Source organism: Bidens hawaiensis, unplaced genomic scaffold, assembly GCF_021521415.1.
Source record: "Bidens hawaiensis isolate Kalapana, Puna unplaced genomic scaffold, B.hawaiensis_p1.1 tig00045464_1, whole genome shotgun sequence".
In the NCBI taxonomy this organism is placed as follows: domain Eukaryota; kingdom Viridiplantae; phylum Streptophyta; class Magnoliopsida; order Asterales; family Asteraceae; genus Bidens; species Bidens hawaiensis.
Window position 1 is genome coordinate 32545 of NW_027498094.1, and position 10017 is coordinate 42561.

Here is a 10017-nt window from a genome sequence, read left to right on the forward strand (position 1 = left end):
TTTAATATAAAAAGAATGGTTTTTAGGTATCTGACAAAGGAGTAAATAGGATTTAGGTGTCCAGTCACTGAGATGGCTTTATTGGATTCCTCCCTCCTACTCCTAATGGCAATCCACATAAGCAACGACGTGGAAGTGTATGGTGACTAGATCAACTATCTGAGATGGCTAAATTCAACCTTATTCCCTTACTGACATGTGATAGCATCATATGAGACCAACTATTTTTTTTAAAACAACAGACTTTCTTGTATTAAGCTACCACACTCTCCAAATTTGGAGAGTTTCGTTGTTCAACTCTAACCAGACTATGTTGTCTTCACTGGGCTCACGCTAGCTTTCAGAGTTTGGCTTCTGTGTTCCCCCGAAAAACCAACCGACTGCCATTTGACAGGCGTTGTGCCACCTCATGGCGGGACGAAAACTCGAATGGGCTCGAGGTTTAAACCAACACCTTTTGTACAAGGTCTAGCTCAAATCCTTCATTGCCTAAATACAAGAAAGTCGACGTTCTAAAAAAATAGCTGGTCTCATATGGTGCTATCACGTGTCAGTAAGGGAATAAGGTTGGATCTAGCAATCTCAGATGGCTAATCCAGTCACCGTACACTTTCACATCGTTGCTTACGTGGACTGCCACTAGAAGAGAAGAACCCAATCCAGTCATCTCAGATAGCTGGACACATAATCCTATTTACTCCCGTGTCAGATACCTAAACACCATTATTTTTATATTAACTAAAGTTACTAACTTGAAAAAAAAAAGTTAAAAAGCCAATATGAAAAAGATCTGGTAGTAATCCGGTACGTCTGACTTTCCGGTCCAACTATCAATTTCTGGGAGATGTGAATTCGATGGTAAATAAACAAGCGCCACGTAGGCAGACTTCCAGCAGTCAGTCACATCGGAAACGGCTGCAGTCTGCTTGTTATTAGGCTAAGGGGTGTGGGGGGCTCTAATGGGGGCTCCAGTGGGGGCTCCAGCCAATAATATTATGACGTGTGGCAGAGAGAGAAACTGAATAAGGGGTGTGTTGGAGCCCCGTTGGAGCCCCTGGCCATGGTGTGGAGGGGCTCCAGCAGGGGCTCCAGCGAATTTTTTTTTTATTTTTTTTGGGTTTTATTTTGAAGTTGTGGTGATTGATATGGGTGAAATGGGGTATTTTATAGATGAAATGGGGTATTATTTAGGTAAAAAATATTTTTTTTTTAATTTAACCGGGTCCCAATGGCTATTTCTCCATTCCCAACGTCCATTTTCTCTCTCTTCTCCCGCGACCAGGCTCACGCCTGCCTGGATTTCCGCGCTCGCGCCCCGGTGGTGTGGGGTTAGCGCCCCGAGGCGCGAGCGGAGGGGCTCTAGCGCCCCGGTTAGCGCCCCACACCCCTCAGCCTTAGACTTGACTGCCGTTTGAAAGGTCAAACCCCAATTACGTAATTTCCCAAATTAGAAGACGCTAATAAATAATAATAATAATAATAATAATAATAATAATAATAATCATTTCAAGACAGCCGGCTACAAAGAACCCAAGACAAATCAAGCTCCGATTTTTACAAACAACAACAAAACAATAGTCTTCGTACTTCGTTTCGTGTTCAAATTGGTCAGTTAATGATTTCGATTCTTTTCTTCTCTTGATTTTGATCGTCTATTTGTTTCATTTGGGATTTGGGTATGATTTTGTTTAGGGTTTTGGTTTTTAGATTGCACACCAAGTGTTTGATAATATTCATCTTTCAGCTTTGAGCTGAAAGGTGAAATCATTTGTTTTGTTTTTGGCTTTGCAGTTTGCACACCAAGTGTTCGACGAAAATCCTCTTTATGATTATTAAGGGTTTTCTTGGTTGTTGATTAAGTGGTTAGTGTGTCTTTGTGTGTGTTGTTTATTTGTTTTTGGTTATATTTTTATGGGAGGGTGTAAACCCATGATGGAAGCAACCGAAGACGAGAGTTTGATTGCGGCTGCCGAGCTTATTATGAAGGTATTGGGTGACAACAAGAGAATAAGTAATGAAGCAAGGAAAACCCTGGTGGAGTTAAGCGTTCGGTTGGCGTCTGTGATGAGGGTTACTGCGACCGAAGATGAAGATGATGAAGAGCGAGAAGATGGAGAGTTTAGTGATATCAGGGCACGGGTTAACTCGATTCGGGAAAAGATAATGACTTGGGAAGCGGATGAATCGATGATATGGGAGTGTGATCCTGAAGAAGCGAAAGAGTATTTAAAAACGGTCGACGAGGCTCGAAAACTAGCCGAGAGTTTGGAGAGTTTGAATCTGAGTAAAGACGGAAACGACCTTTTGAGGACTGTTAACACGGTTATTCAAATGTCTATGGCTAGGATTGAGGAGGAGTTTAGGCATATGCTTGTTCATAACAGGCAAAACTTTGAGCCTGAGCATTTATCTTTTCGGTCTAGTGAAGATGATGGTCTAGATGAAAACTCACTTGTCTCATTTGGGGATGAGTCGTTTGATGATTTGGTTCAGAGAGATAGTGTGAGCCGTGGGTCTGAGGTTTTTATTATGGATTTGGTTAATCCACAAGTGATTCCTGATTTAAGAAGCATTGCTAGTTTGATGTTTGATTCGAATTATGGGAAAGAATGTTCTCAAGCGTTTATTAGTGCTCGTAAAGATGCGTTAGATGTCTGTCTTCGTATTCTTGAAATTGAGAAATTGAGCATTGAAGATGTTTTGAAAATGGAATGGGTTTCGTTAAACTCGAGAATACGAAGATGGACGAAGGGTATAAGGGTCTTTGTACGGAAGTATCTCGCAAGTGAAAAGTTTTTATGTGAGCAGATTTTCGGTCAAATTCAATCCGAGCCAGTGAGCTCGATTTGTTTCTCCGAGTCGTCAAAAGCTTCAATGTTGCAGCTTTTAAACTTTGCAGAAGCGATCTCGATTGGGCCCCACCAACCCGAGAAACTTTTAAGGATTCTTGACATGTATGAAGTGTTAGCGGATCTTATGCCCGATATCGAGGGTTTGTACTCGGATGAAAGCGGGTCCTACATTAGAACCGAGTTCCAAGATGTTCTGATACGCGTCGGTGAATGTGTGAAAGCGACGTTTATCGAGTTTGAGAACGCAGTTGGGTCCAACACGTCGAATAACGCGTTCCCGGGTGGCGGGAACCACCATCTCACTCGATATGTTATGAATTACATCAAAGCGTTAACCGATTACAGCGACTTGTTAAACGCTTGTTTGAAAGACCATGATCAAGCGGTCAACGGCCAAGATTCTTCTTCTTCACCCGACACAAGTCCTGGGAATAATAATGGTAATGATGATACAGATAACGGGAGCACGCCTTCAACTCCAATGGCATTGCATTTTAGGTCGTTAGTGTCGATTCTCGAATGTAACCTCGAAGAAAAGTCAAAGTTATACAAAGACGAGGCGTTGGGACATCTTTTCATGATGAATAATATTAATTACATGGCGGAAAAGGTTAAAAACTCGGAGCTAAGAAATGTTCTCGGTGACGATTGGATTAGAAAACGCAACTGGAAGTTTCAACAATACGCAATGAGTTATGAACGGGCCACGTGGAGCTCGATTCTGAACTTTCTTAGAGAAGATGGGTTATCTAATTCGGGTAGTTCGGGGTCCGCTTTGAGAAATCTGCTTAGAGATAGGTTGCAAGCATTTTACACCGCCTTTGAAGAGATTTACAAAAGTCAAACCGGATGGTCAATACCGAATAGTCAACTTCGTGAGGATGTGAGGATCTCGATGTCGCTTAAGGTGATTCAAGCTTATAGAACTTTTGTTGGTAGGCATGTTAATCATATAAGTGAGAAGTATATTAGGTATTCAGCTGATGATCTTGAGAACTATATCTTGGATTTCTTCGAGGGGGTTCCAAAATCATTACACAGCTTCCATAGAAGGTGATATTGTATTTGTGGTTCGGGTATATAGATCGAGCCCCAGGCTCGTGAACCCGTGGAAGTCCGTGTTCTGGCCCACGGGTTCACATGTATTCTAGAACTTATTGGTTCGTTTACTGCACACCTTTTGTAACATAATTTTTTATATCATTATAAGATATGTTATGTAATATGCCCTTGTTTCTTTTGAGTTCTTTAAAGACGAATAAATGCAAAAATAATGAATTACACATGAATATAACATGGCATGGTACCCTTTTTAAGTAGGGATGCAAGTTGCGGGTTTTTCCAATACCCGGTTCCGGGTATAACCGGGTATTGACTATAACTTGGTCGGAATGGAACCGGTTATTGACTTGAAAAACCATACCCGGTGTCACCGGGTAAGGTATAGAATCGGGTACCCTATACCCGTGCATTTTAATACCCGATTTTCAGGTGTAGAAAAACCCAATCCAGATCTGAAACTGGTTATGCCCGGTTCCGGGCATATAAAAGCCCGGTCGGTTATTTTCAAAACCCAGTTTGGTTATCTGGGGCTGCACTTCTGTTTTCTGGTTTCAAGTCCATTTTTTTGGCATAAAAACTTAAAAGTTCAATATGGGTAACATATAAACAAATAAACTGACCCGTTTGACTTTTTTGTGTCAATCAATACAAGTCTTTTAAAAATTCCTAAACTGTGACCGAAATACCCCTGGACATAAACTGACCCGTTTGACTAGTTTGTGTCAACCGATACAAGTCTACTAAAAATTCCAAACCTGTGACCGAACTACCCCTGGGTATAATTAATTAAGTTGCACGATCATTTTTGTTATTTGGTAATATGGTAATTACATGCTGCTGCCTGAAAGTTATTGCATTATATGTGGGTTTATGTTTGACAAAATTTTGGCTTTTAATTTGACCAGGTTAGTTATAAAAATAAAACCTGCATTTTAGTTTTAAAAGTAAAATATACTGTTTAGTTTTTGTCAAACAGTTAACTTTTAATCTGATCGGTTTAGTCAAACAGTTTTTGATAAGTATATATAGTTTGGACAGCTGAAAACGGTCAAAAAGGACCTTAAAACGAGCCATTGGAAAACGGGACCTTATAACGGCTATAAAGCCATTGGAAAACGGTCTGGTCGGCCAGGCCTGACATCAGCGGTAATGCCCGGTTTTTGGGTATTAAATAATCCAGTTTCCAGGTATTTTTGGGTATTGAACTGAACCCAATTTACGACTTAACGGGTATTTTTGGGTACAGATCTGGTTAAATCCGGGTACGGATTTTGACATTGAAATATATACCCTATTTGTACTCTATCGGTAGGGTCGATTCCGGGTTTAAGTACTCAAAACAGGTTAATAAAAAACCTTATTCCAATTATTTTGATCTGGTCGGAACCTCTACTTTTAAGAATTATATAAGTTTGTTTGTATAAATCATGCCAAAAATTACAAACGGTCGGAAAAAAAAATCAAATAAGCAAGCAATCCACTACAAAAATCATTGAAGATCGTAAGGATAATGCTGGTACTTATTTAACCAAACAATACTTGACATTTAAAACATGTTCCCATTTTTCTAGTTGGGCAAAATTAAATAGATAACAAGTTTTGTCTTATATAAAGATATAAATGTATAACTGGTACATGAGAGAAGTTTTGTCAACACAGCCATGATTCAAAATTTAATCAATATGCAAAATTGTATTGTGAAGAAAATAATTCTTAGTTGTATTACATGACTGACATTCAAAATACTTGCATCACAACATCTCCGATTCCATGTCGGTTGTGCAATATTTGCATCCCATAAAACCTGTAAATAAACATGTATGCAAGTCAGTTAAATAATATGCTGCAACCAATATAACTTAGTATTATTCAAATACTTGAGTATACCTTCAAATCACGCGATACAAATTTCAGAAGAAATTCTTAGCTTTGAATCCGCCCCTCCACTTGCCACGCTGTCCCCATTCCACCAATCAGCACATAGCACTTTATCCTCATGCGAATCAATTATAGCCATTGGCCACTATAACACGTATCATAGATGAAAGATCATAAGTATAGGTATACATATTATTGTGACAAGTTAATGAAGAATATTAAAAAAGAATTACCGCAGTTCTCAAGTCCCATAACATGACTTTCCCATCATAAGATGATGAAAGCAAATGAAACCAAGACTTGCTATGCCACTTGCATGATGTTATCCAAGATGTGTGTGATGAGAATTGAAAGCTTGGAGCCAACGTGCCTAAATTACATTTGTAACTACTACTTTAGGGTCGATCGTGTAAATTTATGTTTTGTGTGTGCATGTTAATAATATAGAGTACCAGGTTTTCGAGGATCCCAAATCCTAAGAATAGGATCAGACCCACCACCAGCAATAAGAGCAGAACTTTCACCACCAACATCGATACAGTTAATCACTTTCCCACAAAACTGCACATGTAATAAAAATGTTCATGATCAAAAGTGAATTGTGTAACCTAAGACAAAAAGAAATTTAATTGCATACCATGTTTAATGTATCTTTCCCAGTCTCCACATCCCATCTTCTAATCGAGTGATCCCATGATCCAGAATAAATGGTTCCGTGTTCGGGCCAAACAACTGATGATACACATTGTGTATGTCCTACAAGTGTAGATACAGCTTCTCCCTACACAGAAGAGAAATTAAGTTGACAATAATCCAAAAAAGATGAAATTATTAAATATTTGAATTACCTCTGACTGAATATCTTCTTCCTTGCTGCCTTTCTTCCTTTTCTTTGTTGACACAGTGTCTCCTTCAGTGGGCTCAGTCTTCCATAAATTGATTCTACAATCCCAAGAACCAGAGCACAGCTACATAATCATTAAAATAAGTCTCCTATAAATCATATGTAAACATATATATGCACAAAAAAATATGAAAAACAAAAAAAGAAAAAAACCATATCAGCAGTCGGTTGTGCTGCAACGCTTTTCACAGCAGCAGTATGCCCACGAAGAGTTCTAAATGCTGCAATCTTCATGTTCTCTGCTTGTGGCTCTGCATAAACCTATAAAGCGGAAACATTGTTAATTCCAAAAATCTGTTATATGAGTGAAAAAAAATGTTGAAATTACAAAATTACCTTCCAAAGTTTCACAGTCTTGTCTTTTGAACCAGTGGCAACAAGATTGGTGTCATCATCTTCTGTATGTTCAGTAAGCAATAACATTCATAAAACTGTATATATTCAATTATTCAGCAAGTACATAATAACCAATATAATGAATTTATAACTTTGCAGAACATATCGTACCTGTTGTCTTCACGATACCAACTGATGTAATTGCATCACCGTGTCCCTCCAAAACATGTGTACAAACGCCAGCGCCTTCCCATATTCTAAATTGTATTTAAAAAAAAAACACACACACACTTTTTTAGTTTTATTATAATAATATAGAGAAAAAACTAAATCGTCATAGAATTATAGAAATAAAAAACCTATGACAACATTTTAGCTCTTACCTTCCTAACCCATCATAGCAACCAGTCAAAATAAACCGACTTGAACCGTCAACTGCACTAACCCAATCATCGTGTAATAAAGGATCTTCTTCCTTGCGTGGAGCTACAGCTCTTATGTATTCAATTTCTAGAACTTTTTCCTGTAGATTAACACATTTTGCGATCATATATCATTACAGTTTAAAAGAATCATTAGCTTCTTAAAAAACAAGCATGCTGATAAATAACATACCGCTGAGATACCCTTGGCAAGAAGAAAATCTTTGAGTGACATCCTTATAAACTCGCCACCGATAAGAAAATCAAACGGTTCATGTTTCCAATCATCATTTCCTGACATCATACAAGTGGACGCAGATTTAATTATAATCTATATTAATCATGCAGTTTTGAAAACTGTGCCATTGAATGATCACGGTTATCATGTCAAACACACGGTTCTAGTTCACTGATGAGATGTCAGCGTTGATAAAGCAAAAGTAGCTCGTTCGATTCTTTCTTGTGAGAATATTCTTTAACTGAATGATGTCCTTGTTGCGTTTGATCCTCGCTTTTTACATGATTTTTTTACTGAATATGTTTCGAGAGTGTAGGGCTTGGTTCATACTTCATACACGTCACTTTATGACTAGCCTTATTTTTAGGTCTCTTTTAAGTTTTAATCCCGTGCAACATGTATTTCGATTAACAAAAACCATTATTGCGCATCGTTGAACTTGCATCCAAAAGGTATGCAATGTTTTGTTTAATTTGATTTGCTTTCCATTTTTGTTTGATTATGTGGTCAAGTCTGTTGATTGTGTGAAAATGTTGTTTTGCTGAAAATTTGAATTTGATTACTTGGGATTTTTGGTAAATTTTGCTTTGCAAGGGTTTTAATGCTTTCATTATTATAATAGCATGATCACTAATTCCTTCACCAGCTTAACATCAAAGAATTTGTTTTGTCAAGTGAATATTCCCAAACTTGTGTTTGTTTCAGATCCATCATCTCCATATATTAGTTTTTTAGCATAATTCAACTTTATGAAAAATAAAAGGATCCAGTTACAAGAGATGCAGGTAAGCGGGCAACGAGCTGCGCCGCTACCCCCTTTTGAACAGCAAAACCGATCCTACTGAAAACAAACTTATCGTTCTTCAGCGTCATTGAGTTGCTGTGCATGACCCGCTTAACTCTTTTCGTTAACGTAGCAGCATCGGGGGCAAGAGACCCAAATGTATCGAAAGCAAAAGGAATGAAGGCGTGTTGATTCTCAACACACGCCTTCTCGTGCTTAGCAATTTTTCCTGTTTCTGCCTTTAACACGGCCTTCCTAGCAACAAACCCAGTGCCCCTAAGCTCGACAAGAGGGGACACCCAGTAAGGTCCACACAAGCATGCTCCCCCTGGGCCGCCCGCCCGTCCAAACACAAGAATGTCCGCTGGTTGGAGAGTAGACATTAGTTGATGTTAATAAGTTATTTAGATAAGAAATGGTTTTATTTAACTTTAATGTTTACTTGCTGTACATCATCAAACTTCATTTGATACTCGCTTTTGTTTGCTGTATTTGTAGCTTACACCTTGCCTTCTAATAATAATCTATAACTTCAAAACCTATTAATAATCAAAAGCTTCAAAATCAAGTATCTTAACAGTAGCACCTAGAAGCCTAATTTGCAAAATTAAAGCACATATACGTAATAATGAAAATGTAAATGTAAATGACAGAGAGTAACCTGAATCGAGAAGGTTATTAACGACGGCAGAGAGGCCCATCCTGGTGAGATTAGAAGGAAGAGCAATGGAGGTTTCAGGGGCTTTGAACGGCGGCTTAAGCTTCGTGACGAATCGCACTTGTACTTTTCGAAGAGCGTCTTCATCTTCTCGATCCATATCCATCTTCAAAGGACTCTGTAGAAGAAATCGGCGAACAGAACCCTAGGGTTTTAATTAACCAACGGAGAAGAAGAAGCACACGTTTGTATCAGGGTTTTAGACTTCGTTACATTTACATTTTTTCACTTCTTCTTTCAGAATATTACATCCCAACCCCAAAATTTTTGAAAAAAAAGTTTTTTTTTTAATAAATTATCTACTTTAGTAAGATACATTGCAAAGTAGGTAAATATTGTGCCGGCTTCCGAGTGGGAGAGTGATACGATACATGATTCTATATTATTTGAATTTAATATTTTAATTAAGTTTGTTTATTATTTAGTTTCCATATTATATTATAACTAGGTTTTCCTAGGTTTATCTTTTTCTATTTTTATGTATTTGTTTTTCTATAAATTGTAATCGTTTTAATAAGAAAAATAATCAGAAAATTATTTCAAGTTTGGTTTCTCTTCTTCTCTCTTGTTCTTGGAGCCTAATCCACTCTACGGGTGTATCAGGAGATTGACCATCTAGAATCGGTCTCTATCAGAGAGAATGAATCTTACTAAAAGTTTGGGACCTAAATGGTGGAAATTGTTGAGAAATGACTGTTTAAGTGGAAATCATCAGCATTGTCAATGGGTGGACGCTTTGTATTTGTAATATCAGTACTTGACGTGGTCGATATCCTCCTCCGGCGTGGAGTTAGCTTGAGGCCAATCATCGTTCGGAGGAACA

The 10017-nt window shown here is 38.1% G+C and overlaps 1 protein-coding gene and 1 pseudogene across 1 annotated transcript; one reads left to right on the top strand and one right to left on the bottom strand.

The window, feature by feature from the left end:
- The first annotated feature begins 1805 nt into the window (after nt 1-1805).
- LOC143595676 (exocyst complex component EXO70E2 pseudogene) lies at nt 1806-4119 on the top strand (annotated as a pseudogene).
- Nucleotides 4120-5796: 1677 nt separating this feature from the next.
- LOC143595677 (ribosome biogenesis protein WDR12 homolog) lies at nt 5797-9313 on the bottom strand. Its single transcript, XM_077074638.1, has 11 exons — nt 9138-9313; nt 7648-7748; nt 7416-7555; nt 7204-7289; nt 7033-7094; nt 6850-6957; nt 6641-6760; nt 6430-6573; nt 6245-6353; nt 6026-6162; nt 5797-5937 (listed from the first exon to the last, which is right to left on the bottom strand). Exons 1-11 carry the CDS (start codon nt 9298-9300, stop codon nt 5809-5811), a joined length of 1299 nt encoding a protein of 432 aa, XP_076930753.1. The 5' UTR covers nt 9301-9313; the 3' UTR covers nt 5797-5808.
- Nucleotides 9314-10017: the final 704 nt, after the last annotated feature.

What these genes read in the sequence shown, in the direction of transcription:
- LOC143595677 (XM_077074638.1), bottom strand. Translation starts at nt 9,300, where the DNA reads ATGGATATGGATCGAGAAGATGAAGACGCTCTTCGAAAAGTACAAGTG. An exon ending in AGACTGTGAAACTTTGGAAG is followed by an intron (nt 6,958 to 7,032) that starts GTAATTTTGTAA and finishes TCCGCTTTATAG; the next exon opens with GTTTATGCAGAGCCACAAGC. An exon ending in GGAAAGATACATTAAACATG is followed by an intron (nt 6,354 to 6,429) that starts GTATGCAATTAA and finishes TTACATGTGCAG; the next exon opens with TTTTGTGGGAAAGTGATTAA.